This window comes from Choristoneura fumiferana, chromosome 6 (genome assembly GCF_025370935.1).
Source record: "Choristoneura fumiferana chromosome 6, NRCan_CFum_1, whole genome shotgun sequence".
In the NCBI taxonomy this organism is placed as follows: Eukaryota; Metazoa; Arthropoda; class Insecta; order Lepidoptera; family Tortricidae; genus Choristoneura; species Choristoneura fumiferana.
In genome coordinates this window covers 2279647-2306008 of record NC_133477.1, presented here as the reverse complement: position 1 = coordinate 2306008, position 26362 = coordinate 2279647, and the positions used below count along the sequence as shown (strand labels likewise).

Genomic DNA, 26362 nt, shown 5'->3' with positions numbered 1-26362 from the left:
AAATAAAAAAGTTACGAGAATTCACAAAAATATCTAGATTTTAGAATTACATTTGTCGACCGGATGGCCAAGTGGTTCAGAACCTGACTACGAAACACGAGGTCCCGGTTTCGATTCCCGGCCAGAGCAGATATTTATATGAATAATACGAATGTTTGTTCTCGGGTTTTGGATGTTTAATATGTATAGCTTTGCTTGGTTTGGGACTAGGTCAATTGGGGTCAAGTGTCCCATGATATTTATTTATTTACATTAATTTTCAAATACTAAATCAAGTATTTTAATTTAATAAATTATAACTTTTCTTCTTATTAATCTAATACATTTTAATTGCTATTTCAAATAATTATAACACAAACCTAATTTACCTCGTCACCGAGTCTACAATTTCATTTAGAAATTAAGAGCGAACCAAAGAGAATAACAATTAATTTAAGTATACTTGAATTTATCTTATGATATTAAATACCCCAAATTCTCTTTGAAAAACCAGATATCTCTTAGCATAGTCGGCTTTCGTAAATTTGAAAACATATTTTCGTAATTTCATATAAATTGTTTAATAATACGCAAGAAAATATTTAAGGGTTAATTTTGACGTTATATTATTATTTCAAACTAATAGCTGCTCCCCGCGACTCCATCCGCCGCGGGAAATATGCAATTTTCCGGGATAAAAGTATCCTATATCCGTCCTCGGGACTCAAGCTGCTAGAATACCAAATCTCTATCTAATAAAAATGAATCGTAAAATGTGTTGCTAAGCGCAAAACTCGGGAACGGCTGGGCTGATTTTACTTATTCTTATTTTGTTGTGTTCGTCATTGTCAGGAGAAGGTTTTTATGGAAGAAAACTTGGAAAAAATACAACGGGGGCGAAGCCGCGGGCACCAGCTAGTTTCATATAAATCCGTTCAGCGGCTTAGACGTGAAAAGGTAAACGATAAGGCCGCCTATTGCTCACCTTGTAATATTTTTTGTCCCTGGAAAATGTACAAATCCCGAGGGTACAGCGCACGATAACCGAATTCTCCGCGGGCGAAGCCGCGGGCAGAAGCCTGTTGTTTATAGTTCATTGATGTGGACTTCCACAGAGGGTTTGTTTTGATCAATTTCCCAAAATCGTTATTTCCAAAATTAGCAAAATTTCTGTTCACATTTTTTCTCAATATGCTTTTTTACTGAATCTTATTTTCACGGTCTCGTTTTTTCCCAAACAGAATCGACACAAACATAGGTAGGTTTAGGTAAGTTAAGTTTGCATTGGCCCGAAGGTCCAAAACTACGCAAAAGTAGGAGCTCCGCGCTATCATCATCCCAGCCTATTTTAGTCCCACTGCTGGGCACAGGCCTCTTCTCGTAATGAGAGGGCTTGGGCCGTAGTTCCCACGCGGGCCCAGTGCGGATTGGGAACTTCACACATAACATTGAGTTACTTCACCGGTGTGTGCAGGTTTCCTCACGATGTTTTCCTTCACCGTATAGCTTATAGTAAATTTCAAATGTAATTTCGCACATACATGAAGTTCGAAAAACTCAGAGGTGCCAGCCGGGGTTTGAAACCACGAACCTCTGCTTGAGAAGCTACCACGGCTTCACTGGACTTAAAGGATCGCAAACTACTTCTATATGTATATGTATTCATTCAATAACTTTATAACCTCCCATGCAGACACAAGCCACGTAAACTTAAAATTTAATCAAAATATTTTTCTCACGTATTCAATTCTAAACGTGAACTCATTTTAAATCTTAGCTACAATGTATCACAAAAACGAATTCTCTGCTCACGAAAGTTAAGACTTGCTAAGCAATTTAACACCTGTGTGCAAACAACTGAAAGCCACGGGCACCCGTAGCGTAGTATTCTTTAGTGAATTGCATCCTGCATATAGGGAGGTGCAATAATAGGTTTTATTCTGTATCTTAGTCTAGGCTGCCCTGGTGTTGCAGATGTTTATGGGCGGTGGTGATCTCTTACCATCAGGAGACCCAATCGCTCGTTTGCCATCCAGTCCAATAATAAAAAAAAGACTACGGTGAGGCTTTTACCAACGTAATTTTTATTCGACTGGATGGAAAACGAGCAAGTGGTTCTCCTGATGGTAAGAGATCACCATCGCCCGTAAACATCTGCATTCAGTAGATGACTTACGCACCTATCTCTATCTCGCACTTAAATTTGTCGGAATACTGACGGGACCTTGTATAATTGAGTCAAACTCGTGAAAGTTAAAACAGCATGGTGACACCCAAGGGTGACACAGCTGTCCTAAGAATTAAAGTGTAAGTGAGCTCTTGACTAACTTACGAATGTGAAAATTGCTACTTACATTCGCAATTGCTCGTCCCAAACATTACGCAGTCGAATTGAGTTGCTATTCTATTCGAAAAGGGAAACGTATTCACAGTATTTCTTAGGAAACCTATCGACGAAGGAGCGTTACTTTGTCAAAAGCGTAAGTTCAATTTACGATTTTGAACACTAAACAAATAAGTACATGTAAAAAACCTACACTGTGGATTACTATACTACCTACCTATACGTTTTGCCTATACAACTTATTAAAAGTGTAAACAAACTGATTTCATCAAAAACAATTGAAATTCCGGGATTTTACGAAATCCCTCTGGGAATTCCCAAAATTTAGATCGTGGTCTTCATTGAGGTTGTGTCAAGAACAACTATCCAAAATTTCAATAATCTAAGCAAATTAGTTGTTATTGCGAGACTTTATATCCTATCCCGTGAGAATATCGCGATGAAAAGTAGCCTATATATTAATCCAGGGTATATATTACCTGTATGCCAAATTTCATTCAAATCCGTTCAGTAGTTTTTGCGTGAAAGAGTAACGAACATTCATCCAAACAAACATCCATCCATACAAACTTTCGCGTTTATAATATTAGTAAGAAAAAGATAGTAAGATAGTAAAATTCCGTTTGCCACGCCACAGAGGTGAAATGTTGCCAACGCCAGAATTAAATTTCGGTAACTTGGGAGATAAGAGCTTTTGCCAGTAATCCGCAAGGAGTGGAAGGAGTGCGATAACGGTATGCTGAGATGAGGAAGTGATTTTACTCTTATTGCGCGGTAAAATGTAAGAACTGTTATTTATTATGATACGTACAGTCAGCAGTAGAAAATAAATAGTGGAAGAGCTGTAAGGGTAAATGAAGCCAGTACGAGAGTTATTTTTTGAGTTGAGAGTTTGAGTCTCGTATTTTCGGTCGTGTAATTTCTGCTGCATTTGATTTACATAAAACCAAAGTGAAAATATAAATCCCATTTATTCCCTATCCCGTGGGAATTTCGGAAAATCCTTTCTTATGGACCTCCGCAAAGTAACGCCTGATTCAATAAATTATTTAAAAGCGTAAGTTCAATTTACGATTTCGAAAACTAAACAAATACATGTAAAAAACCTACACTGTGGATTACTATACTACCTACCTATACGTTTTGCCTATACAACTTATTAAAAGTGTAAACAAACTGATTTCATCAAAAACAATTGAAATTCCGGATTTTACGAAATCCCTCTGGGAATTCCCAAAATTTAGATCGTGGTCTTCATTGAGGTTGTGTCAAGAACAACTATCCAAAATTTCAATAATCTAAGCAAATTAGTTGTTATTGCGAGATTTTATATCCTATCCCGTGAGAATATCGCGATGAAAAGTAGCCTATACTCGTATTAATCTAGGGTATATATTACCTGTATGCCAAATTTCATTCAAATCCGTTCAGTAGTTTTTGCGTGAAAGAGTAACGAACATTCATCCAAACAAACATCCATCCATACAAACTTTCGCGTTTATAATATTAGTAAGAAAAAGATAGTAAGATTCCGTTTGCCACGCCACAGAGGTGAAATGTTGCCAACGCCAGAATTAAATTTCGGTAACTTGGGAGATAAGAGCTTTTGCCAGTAATCCGCAAGGAGTGGAAGGAGTGCGATAACGGTATGCTGAGATGAGGAAGTGATTTTACTCTTATTGCGCGGTAAAATGTAAGAACTGTTATTTATTATGATACGTACAGTCAGCAGTAGAAAATAAATAGTGGAAGAGCTGTAAGGGTAAATGAAGCCAGTACGAGAGTAATTTTTTGAGTTGAGAGTTTGAGTCTCGTATTTTCGGTCGTGTAATTTCTGCTGCATTTGATTTACATAAAACCAAAGTGAAAATATAAATCCCATTTATTCCCTATCCCGTGGGAATTTCGGAAAATCCTTTCTTAGTGCGCGTTTACACCTATTAAGGAACATATATTCTTAATTTCAAGTTTCTAGGCCCAGCGGTTTGGGCTGTGCGTTAATCTATAAGTCAGTCAGTCAGTCAGTTTCTTCTTTTATATATATAGATATTATTACGCTCCCTAATCTGAAATCCCTTATCTGGCGTCTAAGCTGAAGTGGGACTGGGCTGGCCATGTTTGCCGCATGCCAGACGAGTTTTGGGCTAAGATAACCACCACCAACTCGAAAAGGCGACCTGGCAGGAAGTATTGGGGGGAGGCCTTTGCTCAGCAGTGGGACAGAATAGGCTAACAACAACAACAACAACAACAACAACAACAACAACAACAACAACGCTCCCTAAAAACTTACGATCTGAGTCAACATGCCATTTTCTCGATTTTAAAATTTAAACCGTTAAATGTTGAAAATATTAGTAATCTAACTCTCTCTACGAATATTTTCGAAAAAACCGTCTCTAATAAAAGTGTTTGCTTATGGAATGACAAATTTATTGTAGTTGACAGCCCATAAAAGGGCTGAACAAAAAATCTTAACACGATTCAGGATTTCATTCAAACGAAATAGTGACATCTATTATGATTTAAACAAACTAAAAGCACGGTTGAACACAAATTGTATTCTTGAAATGGGAATATTGGGAATAATACAGCGATAAGGTAAGATAAACATAAGTGTGCAATTTCAGTACAAAGTGGCTTCGTGTTTGTAAAATAGATAATAGAATAGTGCTTTTAACTGCACGATACAGACATTGTAGGCACTGTCGAGTTAATATTTAATTAAAAAAAAATCTTAAAAGCGTTAATAAAGTTATTTCATGTATAACTACCTGGCGAGAAAGTCTGCTACCTACTTACGTAAATAAAAAGCTTTCTATTGTTTTTACTTTGGCGTTTTGGGTTTTGTACCTACCCGAAGGATGAAAAACACATTAAACAGACCATGAACTAACAGACTGCATTATAAAGATAGAGGGAAACCCTTTAAGCGAAAAATAGAATTATTAACAGCTAGCTTTTGTCCGCGGCTTCGCCCGCGTGAAATTCGGTTATCGCGAGCTGTTCTCTCGGGAACTGTGCATTTTTCCGGGATTAAAAGTAGGCTATGTTACTCTTTGGCCCATAAACTATCTCCATGCCAAAAATCGCATCGATCCGTCGCTCCATTTTGACATGAAAGACGGACAAACATACAAACACACACACTTTCACATTTATGATATTAGTATGGATAAACAAAAACGGACTCACCTGTATAGGACACCAGCACACAGCAAACACCACAACCACAACAACGACCATTCTGGTCACTTTCTTCCGCCCCCTTCTGCTTTCCGCAGACACTCTTCCCCCAGGGGCGCTTTTCCACAGCCTTATCAGCATGCACATGTATAAAAAACTAATTAACGCCAATGGTATGACGTAGGAAGACAGGAAAAAAGACATCTGGAACCCCAGCTTGCTGTAGCCTTGTTCCTCTAAAAACACACAGGACGAATGATTCCTGTGGTAATAGGAGTATTCCCTCTCCCCATGGCAAATGCCAACTGGGATCGCAGTTGTTAATATCACCACCCAGATACAAGCTATCGCTAGGAGTGCGTTCTTCTCAGTCCGAATCGACATCGATGTAATTGGGTGTACAACGGCCATAAATCTGTCTAAGGACATGAGCACTAGAGTATACACTGACGCATGCGCTGTGACCACAATGAAGTACTGCACGACTTTGCACCAGAGGTCTCCAAACGGCCATCTTGGCATGACATAGTCTGTCGCTGTGAACGGTACGCAGAAAATAACAAAGAGAAGATCAGCTACGGCTAGGTTTATGATTAGGAGGTTGGTTGTTGATCGCATGCCAGGGTTGGCAGCGACGACGAGGACCACCAGAGCATTGCCGACTAAGCCGACGATGCCAATGAAGCCGAAGAAGATTGGCACAACCCTGGAGACGACTTTTTCTAACAGCTCCCCGCTCTCGAACTCGTTGCTGTAGTTACATCCCGTGAGGCTTGCAATTTCTTCATTGGTCACGTTCAAGCATATATTGTATAGTTCTTCGTCGGAATCCATTTTGATGTGAGTTGTTTCAGTGCTTCATGTTTTTCGGGAGGTGGATTACCTGGAAAAAAGATATTAAGATTAATCATCGTAAAATCGTTTTTTTTTATTCAACTGGATGGCAAACGAGCAAGTGGGTCTCCTGATGATAAGAGATCACCACCGCCCATAGACACCTGCAACACCAGGGGGATTGCAGATGCGGTGCCAACCTATAGGCCTAAGATGGGATACCTCAAGTGCTAGTAATTTCACCGGCTGTCTTACTCTCCACGCCAAAACACAACAGTGCAAGCACTGCTGTTTCACGGCAGGATTAGCGAGCAAGATGGTGGTAACAATCCGAGCGGACCTTGCACAAGGTCCTACCACCTGCGTTCTGAATAAAACGAGATTGTAATGGTATGACTTGTGTTAGTTTATGGTCAAAGAGGTTCGCAATACAAACAAGTAGCTCAATCTTGGGAATAAGAAATGTCGTGGGGTATCTTTTTGAAAATAAATAGGGGTTTGCAAAAACGACTTTTTGATAAAGTGAATATTTTCGGAGACTCCGAAAGTTAAAATAAATGTGTAACCTTTAACTTTTGAACCGCACGTCTGAAATATGAAAACAATCACGGAAGTTATGCTTGATAAAAATTTTCAAGGAAAATTATTTTCAATTGAGCAGTTTGTATGTTTTTCTAAAAAATGATTTCTAAGGCAAAGTTAAGTTAAGGCAAGTTCGGTAACTACGGAGCCCTACACTGAGCATGGCTTGACATGCTTTTGACTGGTTTTTTAGTTCTTGGCCGTTGCGGCTACTAGCCACCGTGGTCGTGGCCGTCTAGTTAGTGGGCAAAGTGCCTACCTTATCGCCGTTTTACAATGTATTAAGATAATGAGTGATTGTGTGTTCATCATGTGACCTAGAAACCAAAAGCTCTTGATTAAAACTTCCATGTTTTCTGATTCCCTGATCTGATTAACTAAAGCAACCACATGAACATTACGCGCTTCGCCGCAATGATCAACTGGCTGCTTCTTTAGTTAACCCCTGGTCGTTGCGGCCACTAGTCTTGGTCATTGCTGTCTAGTGCGTGAGTACCTTAAGCGGCAATTACACTGCGTCGTTCACCTAATGCGGTCGCCGAACTTGTTTCAAATTGCTTCGGCGAACGACTGTCGCCTTTACATTAGCCTGTCCGTTTACTGCGGCGGCCATATTAAGGCGGTGGCAGCTGTCGCTCCCCGAATGCGGCCGACTACCGTGTTCTTTACACTTTTGCGGTCGTCGCATGCAGCATGCGGCGAATGACTCAGCGTAATTGCTGTTTTGTCGCCATCTTATAATAAAGAACTTGTATAATCGTATCAAGATAATAAGTGATTGTGTGCCTATTCAAAATTATGACCTAGAAACCTAAAAGCAAATTAATTAAAACCCCCAAGTTTTCTGGTTCACTGATCTGATCCCAGGGATTAATTATAATAGGGACAAACGGTGGCTGCTCCATTATAATAATCCTGCTTGTTTCAATTATTTTCAACGTCAAACTTGTTAAACATTTTGTGAACAAGTTTATGTGTACCATCTCGATTAGAAACGTTAATCAAAACTTAATACTTTTCGAACAGTATGTAGGAACTTGCAACTAGTTTTATGGCTTAGATTATAATATTATTATGTGGATGCTCCTACTCAATAAATAAAAACCGGTCAAGAGCGTGTCGAACACGCCCAGAACAGGGTTCCATAGCCATTACGAAAAAATCATTTATCATATTTTTCTAAGGATTTCGTATTGTGTACCAAATCTTTCAAGTTTAGGTATATTTCATACCTTAGGCTTCTTTTAAAAGACCAAACCGATGATACCCCACACTATAGGGTTAGTCGAGAATAAAACACTCCCACTACATCTATGGGACGTACCCTATTTTTTTTTATTTCTTTTAATTTTACCACTTCGTTGGCGTCACTAATATGCCAAATTACGGCTTTCTAGTACTAACGGTATCTCAGTTTATCCGTGGACGGACCGACAGACGGACAGACATGGCGAAACTATAAGGGTTCGGAACTAACTACGGAACCCTAAAAAAGAAAGAACAACGCAATTTACGGGGTAAAAACTATCCTATGTGCTTTCCAAGTTCTAATACTATCTACACACCTTTCACCTAGGTACTTAAGCTAGGCTAAATTGTGAAGATGTAACAGACAGACAAATAGAAAAAATGGCAGACAGATTGACAATAGTAGATTGATAACCAAGGGTGAAAAGTGACCCATTTCACCCGAGATATTTCTGGCGCTCAAACGAAGTGAGAGCGCCAATTAGTTCGAGGGGAAATGGGTAATTTCACCCGAGTTAGACACTACTTTTAATTTCGACTGTGAGGAAAGTAAAATAGTACAAAAAAAATGAGAATAATAATAAATTTAATTTACTTATATCCAACCTCCAACGGCAACTTTTCGACCTGGGCACTTGCCACGGCCGACTATAAAAAAAATCGAGTTGGTCACGACCATGGAGCTTATATACAAAACTGGAGGTTGAACGTCGAACGAAGAAGTTTGACCTTTATTACTTATTTATATATTCCATCTCTTTCTTTCACATTTCACGAATGACTTCCATCTCTTTCTTAACCTAACTAAAGAAAGAGATGGAATATATTCGTGATATAATAAAGATCAAATTTCTTGTTTCAAACGGATGTTCGGCATTCAACCTTCAGTGTTAAGCTCCTTGGTCATGACATGCATCTAGATGGCCATGCCAAAACGTGAAAAAAAGTGTCATTGACGTAACTCAATTATCTTCGACTCCGTGGCCAATCGAAAAATTAAAAAAAAAAAACTTTCCACCCTAGAGATGAAAACGCAATTTTCCACCCGGCTATCTACCCATGAAAATTAAACTTTCCGAACAGGAGAGATGAAAATAGAATTGTTGTGGCCTTTTTTTAGGATTAAAGTATTTCTAGCTCTAACTGATATAAAAAAGTCAATCTACATTAAACGATGTCACGTGAAACATTAAACATAAAAGCAGAATGTTTTAAAGCGTATGGCTTTAATTTCGTATTCATCGCACACATTCACTTAAGTGTCATCGTCTAAAGAATATTTTTCCGTGAAACGACAGTACTTAGTACTTTTATTCCATTTAGCTATAAAAAATAATACAGAGCATGGCAACTTTCTTTTCTGCAGAAAGAATTACTACTTACTAAAAAACTACTACTATCTATTACTATTAAAAATATACATAATAGGTACTAGTTATATGCAAATAAGGGCCGCTTTTTCATCGGTAAAATAAAAACAGAAATATGTTTGCTTTTTAGTCAAAATACCACAAACGGGACTTATCACGCTATTATTACACAAGTAATATTTACCTCGACGTTTCGGCAACGTTACAGTTGCCGTGGTCACGAGTAGACAACGACGTCGAGGTAAATATTACTTGTGTAATAATAGCGTGATAAGTCACGTTTGTGGTATTTTGACTATGAGTGAGAATCACGAAAGTTTAAAACGTTATGTTTGCTTTTTGTCTGAATACATTTAATTCAATGAAAAGTACCTATTTGTATTGCGTTATGTTAACTTATGTTGTAATAATAAAACGGGTTCTTAGATAAGGAATATTGTAAAGAATAAAGTATATTTATCAGTATTTTCGTTTTACCGATGGAAACTCCGTGGCCTCTATTTTCTTTAGTTGGTAAACCTTGGCTTATCGGTGATACTTAGTATTTCGGTGATACTGCATTATTATCACGCTGCAATCATATCACTGGCAACCCGATTGCAATCATCTTAATTGCATTTTCTCATAGTGAGATATGTGGAAGATAATAAAGCGGTATCATCGAATTACCAAGTATCACCGATAACCCAAGGTTTGCCCTAGTACTCGTATATTTTTTTTATACAGTATAGGCTTGCGTTTGGCCACAAACACGCCTGATGGAAAGCGAGGATGAGGCCTACGATGGAGCACGCTTGCCTAGTAAATGCTCATTCAGCCTGGACTTGAAAGCGGCCAAATTGTAGTGTTCAGGGAACACAGTCGCAGGCAGGGAATTCCACTCTTTTGCTGTGCGGTTGATGAAGGAAGAGCGAAAACGCTTTGTGCGGATTTTTTGGAATACTGACAACGTAATATTATATTACATACAGCTTAGCAGGTTTTACAAGTATACTAGTAACAGTCGATCAAAACTTAATCGAACAAACCCTATAATGCGTCCGACCCGACACGCACTTGACGGCTTTTACAGGCTTTTATTAACCTTGACCTGTTTGTTGTTGTATTTGGGTCAAATCTAGTAAGTTAGTTTGTTGTTAGTTTGTTGTAGTGTTGTGGTGGTCGGATTGAATTGTAATTTGGTATAGTAAGTTGTAAATTGCTTAAGCTATCTTTTTATAGATGACATAGGCCACTGATGCCGATGATGTAAGATGGATGACATTGCAACAGTCAACAAAAGGTACAGTCAGCAAAAAAGCTCGTTTTTTTTTTAACAAAAACATTTTAAGGTAGGTACGACTTCTTCGTTTTAAACTACATTTTTCTTTACCTTCCAAAAACATAAGTATCACAAAATTATTTCACTTTCTTTGTTACGACAAAACGTTCGTGTTTCCGTCACTCTGTTCGGTAATAACTCCAAGATTGCATTCATATCTCATGACAAAGCCTTGCCCTCTTATTTTCCATCTCGACCTCAAAGGTCTGTTATGAATTGGGGTTTCTGCATAAAAAAAACTCATGAATACCAATAAGTTATTATAGGTAGATATCCCTTAAGGCTTGCGTAAATAAGCAGTGTTAAATTACTATTTGAAAATGGGTGAGACTGGACATCAGTCCTATTAAATATACCATGAGTTTTTTAGAGGTGGAAGGATGTTGGTTGATAGATGGGTGTTTGAATAGAAATTCCGGGATCTCACAGGAAATCCCGCGGGAATTATCAAATGTTATATCGTGGTATTCAGTATACCAACCAGGGGTCAATATTTAGCGATTTAGATTTCAAACTCAAACTCAAATTCACAACATTTATTGACAACAAAAACACACTACATCACAACAAAAACACAGTAATGCAGTAGTCTCCGAAATATTAGAGACGAAATAGAGAGGAGAAGAGAGAGAGATTAGAGACGTAACAATAAACAAGTGAGAAATATGAAAATGTCAAAATATGTCCGAGTTAAATTTTGTTTTTGAATAACGTTCAATTGCCTGTGACGATTTTAAAAATACGCGTTACTTATGTTACCAGGCTATGGATTATGTTCGTAAAGTTTTTTTCTGTATAAAAACCATATAAAATATGTAACTGGCTGCACCTAAGCCTGTCCGAACGTACGAATTAAGAAAAAAAAAGTAAGTGGTTGCAGTATCGTTTTAGCAACATTACGATACAGTGCTGTGATGGGGAATAGGCAATATAGAGTTTTCCAGAATCTTGTTATGTATGCTGTTATATACTGTTCGTGATTAAGTAAATCACAGATTACAGTATAGAAGTAGAAAAAGAGTAAGTATTTCTTATTTGTACCATACTTACTAAATTTTTGCTGCGACTTTGTATGCCAAAAATTTGTTTATCAAGAACTACGCGATGTCTGGGATAAAATCTATTCTACATCCTTTCTTGGATGTCAAACTATCTCCGTACAGAATTTCATTAAAATCGGTTCAGTGGTTTAAGCATGAAGATATAAATAGTCAGAGTTACTTTCGCATTCATTATTTACTACAAATTAGAGCTATCATATTTTTAACTGTTTAATAATCACAAACCACACACATTCTAATCTAACATGTCTATTTCAAACATCTGCGTAAATATATCATCAATATAGAATTCGGAGATTTTGTTATTCTCATCAGAATCCCATCGGGAACGGCAGCAGTTAACACGATGGACTATTTCTGTCTACTCAAACAGATTTATTGGTTAAGATAAACATTTTACATGAGCTCTTGATTGGGAATTATTGCTAAAGCATGAGAATACTATAAAAATCTGGAAGTGACTCTTATTATCAGCGGCAAAAAAATGTGAATAACTATTTTTTCTGAAATTTATTCTTTTAAATTAGCCAGAGAACATGAGTTTACGACGATTGTTTTTTTCGGCCAGCCACAGCTAGTGACTTTCCACGGTCTTTTTCAGATTTTTCAAAAGTATTGCGATATAATTAAGCATTAATTTTTTGTCTGTCGTTTATTTTCTCTCAATTTCGCGTACATAATTGACACATGAACGATAACTGTCGTTGAGTGAGCTAGGTAACTTGTCATTAATTCACCAGACCATAATTTCGTCTATAAAGAGTATCTTTTGGCTTTGATAGGGTTTTAGCTTGAAGCGACTCCATTAGGGACTGTTTATTTAGACGATTAGAAGAATAAGAATAATTCATTCACATTTCGCAAAACAAACACATGTATATAGGCAGAATAAGAAAGAAGAATAAAAGCAAGTTTTTTCCAAATCGCGAAGCGGTCCCAGCTCACTATATTGTTGGCCGTGTAGCCCAACGCTGATCCTCCTCTGTGACCGCCTGGTGACTTCATGGAAGGCGACAAAACAAAATTATCGCAACATATTCAACTCAACATTCCACATGACAATGTTAGCACTGAAGTGCAGTCAAATTACCAGTAGAAATTCTTGTCTTCTAAGTTGCTACAGTTTTAACAGCTGAGAATCAGCAGTGAAGCTTCATGACGATTACCTTGGGAAAATAGTATTGTATAGTAATACTCTTTATTGTACCTACATAAAAACACATGAAATTGACAGAAAAAAGGATTATAAGATGTACAAAGGGATCACTTCCAGTTAACCTTCGAACGAGTAGGTACAATGGAAGGATTTAAAAAAATAGAACCGAAATTTTAAATTGACTCCAACAGTGCATTATAAATAGACATATGTACATTATATAGGTACATACCTGGTACATATCTACAAAATTGTATGAATATGCTACAAACGAGTACTGCCTTTTCGCATCGTAACGCTGTAAATATTTCAGGATTTATTTCAGGGCCATCGTGTAGAACCCTTTAGGTTAGGTTAGGTTAGTTTTATAAAAATCTTGAAATATTTACAGTTTCAGAAATATTAAACAGTTGGGAAATGAAAATTTGCGAAATGAAACAGGTTGCCAAACGTTATTTGCCGAAACATTAGTAAACAGCTACAAAATTTCTTCAAACTATTTTTTATTTGCACTATTTCCGCGGAACCGGGAAAACATATATCTAAATCACTAAACGGTACGGACGTGTCTACGGCTTTAATTTGCCCGCAAAAATATATCAATCAGCTCTTACATTCAAATTTAAATAGTGTTAAATAGTGAATGAATCATTCGCGACGCCCACGTCTTTTACAAATATCTGGAAGCCCCATCCAGTATAAAGTAATTTATGGCTAATTGCGTCGGACCACACACCGTCAGCGTAACGTAAACTATGAAATTTACACAAATTGCTGGCATTGCTTAGTATGATAGCTTTGAATTAGCATTTTGGCTGGAGCCGTGTAAATATGGCTTTTGGCAAATATCATCTTCAGCAGAGAAACATTTTGATTAATAGGCTACTTAGATTCCTAAAATTATACCTACAACTAGTCCATCAGTTTAAAAATATATATTTGTCAATTAAACAAAAAAATGTGGATATAATCGGTTGAAGTTCCGTGTGACATCACACATACGCACACTTTTTACTAAGGAGTGATATCACGAGCCTCAACTCCCCAATTTTGACGCGCTTTTTCCTTGTAATTTTTTCTTTGACATATTAAATAGTAGATTGTAGAACGAGAGCATAAAACGAGCCATTTTATCCGTGACGTTCATATAGTCTCCCGAGCCGGTACGGCGAGGGTGGATAGACACGTCGGGGGAAAAATGGGTTTAATGCTAGAGTTTTATATTCTACACTCTGCTTTTCACTTCGATTACGAGGAGATGAAATAGCAACAATGGAAACAAATTGTTCATTTACTAGGTACCTTTTATTTTTCATAATTCATCATCATTCATTCTTTTATTGATTTATTTTGATTGCTTTTTTAGTTTTATATGAATCAAAAATTATAAAAAAAAACTTTTTTGTTTGTGATTGTTGACACCTTGGTCTTAGACGAAGATTTTACTGTATGCACTAGAGCATAAAGATCCAGCATAAATGCGAATTTTACGAGCATGAGAAGTGAAAAAAATATTTCGTATCTGACTGGGGGCAAATTTTTCAAGAGAGCGTGAAACGGAACAAGAGACACCTTGTACCGCTTCGTTCACAAATATATGAATAAATAAATAAATAAACATAAAATTAAATAACTACTGCAAAGTTCACAATGTATTAAATAAGCCTCTGCTGTTTACCATGTCTGGTCTCTATTATTCGGTTAATCGCTTAGCTATTTACCTAAATGATCACATTAAAAGAAAGGGTGACTATATTTAATCACAAGTGAATACATGGATTCAAATAAAATATAATATACTTGATGATAAAACAATAAAGCTCTTCGATTTTCACAGCCTCATACATTATTCAAACTTAGAACTAACCTTCGCTTCCATTCATCTTACGGTGTTAATATGACTATCTCATTACAACCTTTATGAACTTTATTTCCTTCGCGTTCTAACACTTTCATTAATAAAAATCGGTAGTTCTCCTATTAGGCGCTGCCTCCCTAGTGATTCATATTGTAAAATTTACCTTAAATGCATGGGATTTGGCCATAATCACAAACAAATTAAAAGCGGATAGAGAAGAAGGTATCGTGCGTCTCATGGTCTACTAACTCTTTTACATATTGTTTAGAATCAACTTTTACGTTTCATTCTTCATTCATTATTCAGAGTCGTTCACCTGTCTCGCTCTTACTCTTACAAACTCTATTTCTTTCGCACTCTGGCGACTCCATTCAAGCTGCAATGTTCTTCTTTTATCGTTCGGAGCTGACAGCCATATGTCTGTCTCGTTCTGACCTTCGCAAACTCTATTACTATCACACTCGAATGACTTAGTAAAACCGCGTAGTACTCCTGTTAGGTGATGCGTTCCTGGTGATTTATACTGTGAAAGATCCGGCTGGAAACGCGAACATGGAGGCATATAGGGCCCGGGAAAGTTGTAGTTCAAGTACTTGTATACTCCTTATGACTCCTGTTATCCTGGTAGTTAGTGAGGTAGGAAATCCAGCTAGGTGCTTAGCTCGAGGAGAGCGTTAAGCATAAGGAGATTGAGTTATATATGTGACGTCGTGAAATGTAGGAATATATGTAAACGCCGGGATCGCGAGAGAAACCGTTGACTTTGTAATAATTCTCACGGCAGGGGGCGTCGCTGTCGCATAGTATTACGCTATTGTATAAAGACTAGCTGTATGTGGAAGTGAAGGAATTAACTGTAACCCTTTAGACGGTTCTGTGTCTCTGGTAGTTCAAGACATAGTTACATACGCAAGGGTTCGTAGTGTACGAAACATATGAACCGCGGATACCGTTTAAATAGCCCGTGTGATAGGAGGCGCGGATAAACCCAGAAACCCTCAGGCCGCGGGTAACCCATTACGCGAATCGCCGCAGTATCTGTAATAGGATGAGCATAGGGAGATAGAGAAGTTGGTACTGATACCGCTGTCTTGTAAACACGCTTTATGGCTAAAAGTGGGGCTGTTCGACTAAACTTCGTAGACTCATGAATCGCGCTTCACGAGCCGTCACTATCTTTGTAGCAATACGTATAGTAGGAGATGGGGATGTGTACGTAGGCGTCGTTATAGCTAGAGTGTCCTATAAGGCAGTAAGTCGAGGTGTATGTGTAGGTGTCGCTCCCGGATAAAACTCCTTAGGCGTTTCTGTCTCCTTAGTAGGATAAAGCGCAGTTAGATGAGCAAGGGCTCGTATTGTATGAGGCACAGGAACGGCAGCTAACGATTAAATAGTTAATATCGTAGGAAATACAGTTGCGGTGGTAAAGGCGTTAGTTGCATTTAATATATAAAGCGCCGCTGTCTCTGTAGGGGTAGGAGATGCAGTTGACACTTGGGCAGCTCGAAATGGAGTGCCTTGAACGTCGAAACCGCTGTAGTGGGACATACAATAGGAAACGGAGGTAAATGTTTAGGCGGCCTAGTAGATGGAAACGCATCGCGTGGGCCACTGGAGACACAGTAGTTGGACTTGAGGCAGGAGGCGTATATGTATGTGTAGGCGCCGCGGTCGCATAGTATTACGCTATAGTATAAAGACTAGCTGTATGAAGAAGTGTAGAAATTAACTGTAACCCTTTAGGCGGTTCTGTCTCCCTGGTAGTCGAAGACACAGTTAGAGACACAGAAGCTTGAATTGTAGGAAACCCTTGGGCCACAGCTAGCTTGTAAATAGCTCGTGTGACAGGAAAAGCCATTACGGCCGTAGAATCCTTAGGTTTACGAAACACGGGAGGCATCGTTGTCTCTGGAGTAATAGGAAATATAACTGAAGTTCAAGTAGCTCGAAACCAGATGCTTAGAACGCCACGGCCTGTGTAATAGTCCGTACGCTAGGAGATGGCGGAGGAGGCTTAAGCGTTACTGGCTCTCGGAACACATAGTATGAGACGTCGATATAGTAGGGAACGTATATGTGCGCGTAGACACCGCTGCCTCGTAACAATTCGCAATAGTATTAAGTCTAGCTGTTTGCCAAAGTGTAGGAGTTGCTTGTAACCCCTTAAACGCTTCTGTCTCCCTGGTAGTTGAAAGCGCGGTTGTAGGCGCAAGGGCGCGAAGTGTAGAAAACTCTCGGGTCGCTACTGTCCCAGTAATAGCTTGTATGATAGGAAACGCAGTTGTTCCAGTAAAAGCTCGAAGTTTACGAAACGCATGAGACACCGTTGACTTTGAAAGAATAGGAAGTGTAGCTATTGGTTAAGTAGCTCGAAACGTGATGCTCTAAACGCCGCTGTCTCCGCAGTAGGACGAGCGCTAGGAAATGAAGGAATTTACTTAAGCTCTCCGGACGCCGGAAACGCATAGCACGAAACGCCGTTGACGCAGCAGTAGTATGTATAACAGGAAGTGTAGGTGTACGCGCGGGAGGCGCTGCCACACGGAATCGCGCTGTAGTAGGAGTCTTAGCTGTGTACGTAAACGCCGGTATTACATAAAACCTCTTAAGCGGCTCTGTCTCCTTAGTAGCCTAAAACACAGGTATAGGCGCTGCAGTATGGATTGTAGGAAAACCTTGAACAGCAGCTGTAGTTTAAAACGCTTGTATGATAGGAAATGCAGTTGTTCCAGTAAAAGCTCGAAGTTTACGAAACGCATGAGACACCGTTGTCTATGAAAGAATAGGAAGTGTAGCTGTTGGTTAAGTAGCTCGAAACGCGATACTCGAAACGCCGCTGTCTCTGCAGTAGGACGAGTGCTAGGAAATGAAGGAATTTACTTAAGCTCTCCGGACGCCGGAAACGCATAGCACGAAACGCCGTTGGCGCTGCAGTAGTATGTGTAACAGGAAGTGTAGGTATACGCGCGGGAGGCGCTGCCGCACGGAATCGCGCAATAGTAGGAGTCTTAGCTGTGTACGTAAACACCGGTATTACATAAAACCTCTTAAGCGGCTCTGTCTCCTTAGTAACCTAAAACACAGGTGTAGGCGCAGTCGTATGAATTGTAGGAAAACCTTGAATAGCTACTGTAGTTGTAGACGCTTGGATGTTAGGAAGCGCAGTTGTAACCGTAGGAGCATAAAGCGCGCGAGATGCGCGAGACTTAGCTGAAGCGATATGCGGAAGGGCCCGAAATGCACGGAAACGAGGGAACGCAGGCGGCCGGAGGCGCAGCAATATTAAGAAAACCTCTCAACGGCGCTGACGCCTTAGTAGCTGGGGAAACAGGAAGTGCTTATAGAGCAGGAAATGTAGGAGTGTTAGCAGTATTAGCAGGTGGGGTAGATGTAGTTATAGCAGGAATACACGCTGTCGCACAAAAAAACTATAAAAAGGGCTGCGGCTCGTAGGAACGGATAGTCAACTTTGGTTCTTTCAAGTGCAGGTCGTTACGCTGCTGGGTAATTGATCTACATAGTAACTACGCGATTTTATTTGTATATAAGCTGGCGGGCTGGCAGTGTTAGGCCGATGTCGCTGGGGTTACCCACGCGTTTTGTTTCGGTCTTTTCGCTGTTAGTTCTCCAGGCTTCATTTTTGTGTTTGTGAATAGCTGGCGGGGTGGTAGCGGAGCCGATGTCGCTAGGGAGTACCCATGCGTTTTGTTTCAGTTCCTTTGCTATTAGCCCTCCAGTTTTCCTTATTCTGTGGATCGGACCGCTTTATATTCGCTTGAAAGTAGGGACTGTACGGGACGAGGTTCCCGGCCTCTAAACCTGATACCTAACGGTGATATACGAAAGTTTAGAGGTATAACGTCCTTCGGGACGGGACGGAATTGAGGAGAACGATTCCGCGTCTGACTATAGTCGCCAACTCTGGCGGTCAGGCTATCTTCTCCCCGGCGCGTACCCGGGCACCGTGTATCCGCAGTGTCGGTGCACGTGAGTTCGGTGGTGCTGGACCCCCCTTTATATATGTATATATTCGCACAATTATCTCTCCGCCCTACTCCACTCGCATCCCTGACTTCGGTCGCGGGTGGGGTTATTACACATGGCGTAGGATTAGGAATAGGTACACTAGAGGATGCCACCTCGATCCCTTAGTTAGTTAGCTAGCAGTTTTCCCTGTCATTCCGGAAAACTTTGAACATTACACACCACGCAATTAAAAATAAATGTGAGGTGCTCGCCATCTCTAGTTTTGGGACGTAAGTATTACATTTTAGCCTAGGGCCTAGGTAGATCGATACAAGGCTAGGTTTGTTAGGGCATCTAGGTACGTTGAATAGGTTTGTGGTAGGGAAGGTATTTACTAGGCGGTATTTCATAGGTTTATAGGGCGTAAAACCAAACTTCATGAGTTTGGTAGGTTTTACCACTTTTATTGTACTAGGAGACCAGAACTAGGCAAGGTCCGTTAGGTTTTGATCGTACATCGTCTACTAGGTTAACGCGCGTTCGGTTTATAGGGCGTTGTAGGGAACTAACGGTTATCATTAGAAATTCGCCGGTGAATGTATAATGCTGCTGCTGGGGGCTCGCTTGGGGATCGTTGGCTGACTGAACTGGCCATTCGGTCGGATAGTGATTCCTAGGGAGAGTACCGCACGGTGCGCGATATTGACTAATCTTAAGATTAGAATTAAGTCTAGATTTAAGGAGCGCTTAGGGACATCTAATACGAAAATAGAAAATTAATGAAAAAAAAATAATCTATTAAAGTTTCTATGTCTGAGGTTGACACAATTATGGGATACCTACTAATAATTCCATTCAAAGAAAATTCTCGACATTTATGTGTTATATTTGGTCAAAGCTAGGCATGTAGCAAAGTTCTATTCTTGACAGGGGAACGCTAATCATGTACTGAGAGCCAGACTGAATTAATCATAAATGTATAAACTATCTGCTATCGACAGATTATTACAAAACAATAATATAATTAATTGCAGTATTCTTAAAGTGAGTAACTCAAATTGTGTTTAACTGTACAGACGGGAAGACCATTACCTCCATCCAATAGATATTAAGTTGGCTGGTATTCTACAGGTAGTGAATGAATACTACTTACCTGCAAACCTAACAATCTGCCTTTACTTGGTAAGATAAGAATACCCGATTTATTATCTACTAACCCGGTCTATAAACGGTGGGAGGTAAGGGGGGTTATACATATAAAATATATATATATTAACCCTTTCTACATTAACCTCAAGCTTATAATTAATCGTTGAAAGTGATGATGTAGATTATTTCCAAATAAATCCTATAATTCTTCATGAGTATTCAATCAATACAAATACAAGCTAAAGTAAGAATAAACCTAACACCTAGTGCATTAATACATTATAGGAAGGGAAAATATATTTCATCTACAAACAACTGGCAAGCATTATTGCTGGTGATTATATACTTCACCTAGGTACAACATTTTAGCTTGCACTTGAGTCAGAATTCCACCATTGTGGAACTAACATAGCTAAAAATTAGAACTGGTAGGCGGATGAGAATTTGCTGTATACTATTAACTAATTAACCACTTCATAACCACGCAATTACCAAAATTATCAACTCTCAAGTCTTGAGCAGTAGGCTCCTCTCTCTCAGGGTGATCATATAAGGCGATAGGTAGTGTTATTAAATTAAATACTGAACCACCAATCTTCACCTTTCACTAAAAGTACCGTATGGGTTACCTAGGACGGACACAACGAAGGGTCTATCATTTTATTTAGGCACTAGACAACCACTAGACGATCACATGGCCAATTCACATCATCGCGCTATCATATAGTAGGTTTCAGACATCTCAGTAGGACTCATAAGCTCTAGTTATATAGGTAGGCTGTATATAGGTAGGTCATAGCTTGAGCTTAGGAGCTTTTGATTAATTACCAGTTAGCTTCAGGAGGTTGAGCTTTAGGTGAACTTTAGGTAGGTTTAGCTTTGAGTTGGTAGAGTTTAGGTTTAGCTAAGAGAGGGAAAAAGTTCTTATTGGGGGGGGTTAGTTACAAGCGTAAATATCTTTTCATCACACTTGCTCGTAAAGAGTGTCGTAACATGCAGGCTACCTGGTTGCAACCCCCCAAATAAAACCCTCGACCTTAATGTGCTTGTCATGAAACCCGTGGTCGGTAAATGAGTCATTGCCCGTACTAATTTTCATGTCATGAAGCCCAAGGTCGGTAAATGAGTTTGTTACTGCTTTGTGTGCTGCTGCTCCGTGCGCGCGCTGCACACGCACGCCATGGACATGCTGCGGAGGGGGAGGGGGGAGGGCGGCGGGGAGCTGGCGCTGCCAAGAGCGTAGTCAGCGGTATCGGCAATTTTTGAAAAAATATTAGTTTTTCTTTTACAAATATAAAATTTTACTCGCAAATGTGATGAAAAACATTGTATGTCGCACGGGCGGTATTAGAATTACGAACATCGACTCATTAAAGCCCTCAGTCTTCGACTTCGGGCTTCTAATAGACTCTCGTTCGTAATTCCTTATTTACCGCCCTTAAACACAATGTACTATTATGTTTATTATAATTGTTGAAGCCGTGGTGGCAGAGTGGTTTGACCTATGGCCTCTCAAGCAGAGGATCGCGGGTTCAAACCCCGGCTCGCACCTCTGTGTTTTTCGAAATTCATGTGCGGAATTTCATTTTAAATTTACCACGAGCTCTACGGTGAAGGAAAACATCGCGAGGAAACCTGCACAAACCTGCGAAGCAATTCAACGGTGTGTGTGAAGTTCCCAATCCGCACTGGGCCCGCGTGGGAACTACTGCCCAAGCCATCCATTCTGAGAGGAGGCCTGTGCCCAGCAGTGGGACGTATATAGGCTGGGATGATGATTATAATTGTTATGTTTTGTTACGCGGCATTAGCCGGTGTTGGGAGCTTATCTATATTAAGTCTTAATTACGTACAACTAGATGGGTAGAACTAAGATGTATTCAGTGAAATGGTAGTAGATTGCTTTGAGGTATTATAGGGTATTAGATGAACAAATACTTACTTATCACTAATGGGCATTCCGGCCCTTTGTTCTCTGGAAAACCTATCACAGTTAAGTACTATTGGTACAGTAACTCTATGGCCACAAAAACGCTGAGTATCAGAATTGAACCGTAAAATGTTTCGCATCCAGTAGTTTTGTCATGTCGTCAACTTACATCGAATCGAATCGAATGTGGAAAGGTTTAACCAAACTTTTCCTGACATTCTAGCAAATGAAAGTCAAGTATTTTAGTCACGTTTAAAACCACAGTAACTGGGTGACCGAGCTTTGCTCGGGCTAAAACTCTGTAACAATCGTTTTCCCAGAGCGACCAAGAGAGACCAGATTAGATCGATTTTCCATCCCCGAAAACTCCTACATACCAAATTTCATCGAAATTGTTGGAGCCATTTTGGAGATCCCCGAAATATATTTATAATACAAGAAGTGCTCGTTTAAAGGTATAAGATAGTTGAAAAGTGAACCTCGTAAGTACTGACTTTTTAACATTCGTAGTCTTACAGGACCGAGCCGACAATTCCAAGTATTGTTTTCGGAATTTACTTAAAAAATAATAGTTTCACTCTTTATTGAAAAAACAAAATAATCCACATAACACATTGGACAGTTAAGTACCTATTCTTAGGACTTATGAGGATAAGTACAGCCCCATGACAGGGAGACAGATAAACAGAGAAGCTTATATTATAGGGTTCCAATGACTTCCCTTGGAAAGAAAAAAAAGAAAGAAACATACTAACAATTCGTAACAATGTGGAACAAAAACCGGCCAAGAGCATGTCGGACACGCCTGAATTAGGATTCCGTAGCCATTACGAAAAAATTTAGTAATATTTTTCTAAGGATTTCGTATTTTGTACGGAATATTCCAAGTTTAGGTATATTTTATACCTTAGGCTGCTATTTACTCTTAAACTACTAATAATTCTCAAGACAACTTATACGTTACAGTTTTCCTTGTAAGTTTGATATACTTACTACCATCCCGAAATGTAAATATTCTGACCTACGGCTTAATGATCTTTAGCCAAAGGGATGAACGGACAGACAATTTAGACTTTTAAAAGATCCAGATTGACCACAATATCTTGCGAAGTAAATCATCCTAACGTCCATGTTCATTTCACGTTCGTCAAAATAAAAATAACAATAACAATAAAACATCACAAACATGCCTGTAAATCGGAAGGCATGTAATAATCATAAAATAGAGCATTATAAAACTGTTGCCAGGCTATAACACTTGAGCTCCGAAAAAAAACATGTTTAAGAGTCGAAGATTCCGGCAAAATCGCCCATTTACTGGTGTACTGGCAATAAATATAGTGTGAGCGCTACGTAGAGGTAATAACCACTACATCGGAAATGTCATGTACTTTAGTAGTTTATTTATAAAGAAAATCTGCCAATCCACCGCAGCAATTGGGTAGTTTCTTGGGTAAAATAATATTATTCTAATTAGTTTTTTAGTAATTCATAGGGCCCCGAATTTTTCGTGCGGCTATTGACAGATTGTAGGGAGAGAGCACCGCTTTTTATCGATATTATCAGACTACATATATCAATGCGGTTAACCGACAACTGTTAATTAAGTTGTAACTTTAATACATAATTGTAAATATATTTTAGCTTGGAATATTATTATAAAATACTTTGGCGGTAAGAACTGAAAGAATACAATATAATATTTTCCTTTTTATTTTATCAAAGGGAAACGTTTTTAAAGGCTGTAAAATTGCAACACCGTTGATGAAATTGAAGCAAATGGCAACATTACAGAGTCACAAGAAATTACCTGTATAGCTTAAGTAAGAACTTATAGGCACTAAAACTTGCACTTAGCTTGCAGGAAACGACTTCGCGAGCATTTACTCTAAGCAATATAAAAGATACTTTGTATACACTTAAGATTTACAGCTAAGATTTAATGGCTAGCTTTAATAGATATTTACCTATTTCAATACAACAAAATTAAATACTATTTTTGTAACAATGTGTTTTTTTGAAATTAAAGCCTGAAATTAAATTAGAAATTTTCCAAAAGCTTTCTGAGGCATGTTACCACTTGCTTTATGTTGCACTGACTCAAATACTGAAACCAATCTTACGGACGACCTTTTTTACCCGCCGGGATAGCACAGTCAATAGTTGGAAAACTACAAAGTTCGAAGTCTGGGTTCGATCTCTGGTCGGGGCAGCAAGGTATGAAAATACGAATATTTCTTCTCGAATCTATATGTTTATTATGAATTAAAGTACGAGTATGTTTATCTGTTGTCTAGTAGTCATAGCACGAGCTTTGTTTACTTTGGGTCTATGTAAATTAATGTGGAATGCCCATGATTTTTATTTATTTTCCACCGGCCTTTTCTTCTATAGGTCAACCGTAATTAGACTGAGTCTTCACCTTTGTGTTGTCAGGATCCTTAAAACTAGCACAAAGTGGTTTTACACATTCTTTATTTAGAGAAAATACACAGCGTTGGCTCTGGGGTAGGTCAAGAGGAGCGGTCGCTTTAGGTGCAAGATTAGAGACGGGTTAATCCGGATCTGAAGATTCAAAAGAGTCAGATCTTCAAGCGGATCCGAATCCCTTATTGACTCCTTTCAAATCTTATCGACTCCGAGGAGTTACTAACTCCGACCAACCACTCACTTCCCTTTCGTTCAATCACGTCAGATCGGATCGGATATGTGCCGTCCCGCTCACGCTAATATCATTTATTACAAGAGGAAGAGGAATAGCATGATACTAATTTCAGAGCCACTCCCCGGAGCTGGTTCGCCAAGTGTAAGTATATACGAAGTGACTCGCAGTTTCAAAAGAGTCATTAGGACGAATCGGTACTTCAGTACTTCGGTACCGAACCGAGCTGGATCGGCCATAAACAAACTAATGATCTCTCGAAAGAACCGGAGTCAATAAAGCAATCGGAGTCGATAAGTGGATTCGATAACGACACCGGAGCTGGATTTACTAGGTAAATCAGATGTCGGAGTCGAGATTACCCATATCTACGCCAGATAGCAAGAGGCGCTATTTTACGGTTTCCAGTGAAAAATAAAACTTTGATGATGCCTTTTGAGAGGCGCGGAAGCGGTGTAGACTATCTCGCTTTACGTAGATCAAGAGCTAGAGCCAGCGCTGAGCGGAGTTGTGGTCAAACACAACCCTATTTTGCATTAAAAAAGTATCTAAAAGTCTTCAAAACAAACTGAAGTTCTCTGGAGTTAGGGAAGGGCAAAGTTTTTAAAATACTTCCTAAAATGTTTTAGAAAGTTTTAAACTTCGGAGCTTCCGATCGAGGTTCGTCATTAATCAAGTGATGTGGAAATTTGTAATTATAGTTAATCTTTTAACGTTATAAACTCAAATTACAAATTAACGTTGATTTAACGACCATCTGGGGTCGAACAAACTTCATTCACTTATAAAAAACATACATAATATTCATAATGTTAATTTAAATTTGGTCATAAAATTAAAAAAAATCATCAGACATCTGTGTACTTACTTTAAAAAAAAAATATTCGATCTTAATTTTTTGATTGCTCTTCTCTACCACTCAAAGGTTAAATGAATATTATTTATTTTATTTATTTATTTAAAGGGTGGTCAAGCGGTAGGAGCTACAGTCTTTAAATTTTTCTATAAAATTGGACAAGAGAAGGGGAAAGTGGGGTAATAAGGATGACTTATAACAAAATAGTAACTTATATGAAAATCCTCCAATTCGTTTTACACCGCAGCCCAATGATCTGATTGGCTTCTAATTAGATATTACGGGTATTGGGTGTTTTAGCTCAAAATATAGTAACGAAGTAAGTGAAACGAAAAATATCGTCACCCTTTTCATCCCTTTGTTTTGGTCACAAATTTCTTTTCTAAAGCGCCAAGAGGGAGATGTTAGAAATAAAAAAATGTTTTAACCTCTTTCACTGTTCGTCCATTCATTATTATTACAAATCAGAGACCAATTACTAAAAAACACAGAACTATTATTCATATTATTTTAGTTTTTGTCGTAAGATTTTGTACCTTCCAGTTATTAGGAAACGGAAAGGTTTGTGGGCACTTTTTGCAAAAAAAGGACTAATATTATAAAACTCAGTGAGTGTTTTTGTGTATGTGCTTTACTTCTTTCACGTTAAACAGATGTATTAGAACGAAATTCGGTATGTGGTTAGTTCAATCATGGGAAAACACAGGCTACTTTCCGTCCCGATATTCCCACGGAATCGAAAGGATAAAAATGAAGTTTCGTCAATTTTATTACATACTATACGTGGTTTAGATAGGTATATAACTAAATGTAAACAAACTTCAGCTGCCGGATTTGGTACATTCAAGGATTTTAAACGT

At 38.8% G+C, this 26362-nt stretch overlaps 1 protein-coding gene across 3 annotated transcripts in view; it reads right to left on the bottom strand.

Annotated features, from left to right (window-relative positions):
• AstA-R1 (allatostatin A receptor 1) overlaps positions 1 to 26362 on the bottom strand; it is a 162165-nt gene that overhangs the window by 25724 nt on the left and 110079 nt on the right. For all 3 annotated transcript variants that reach the window (XM_074088858.1, XM_074088859.1, XM_074088860.1), the window contains exon 2: positions 5519 to 6392. In XM_074088858.1, coding sequence (XP_073944959.1) covers positions 5519 to 6343 — 825 coding nt within the window. In that variant the 5' untranslated portion in view covers positions 6344 to 6392. The remainder of the gene's footprint in view (positions 1 to 5518; positions 6393 to 26362) is intronic.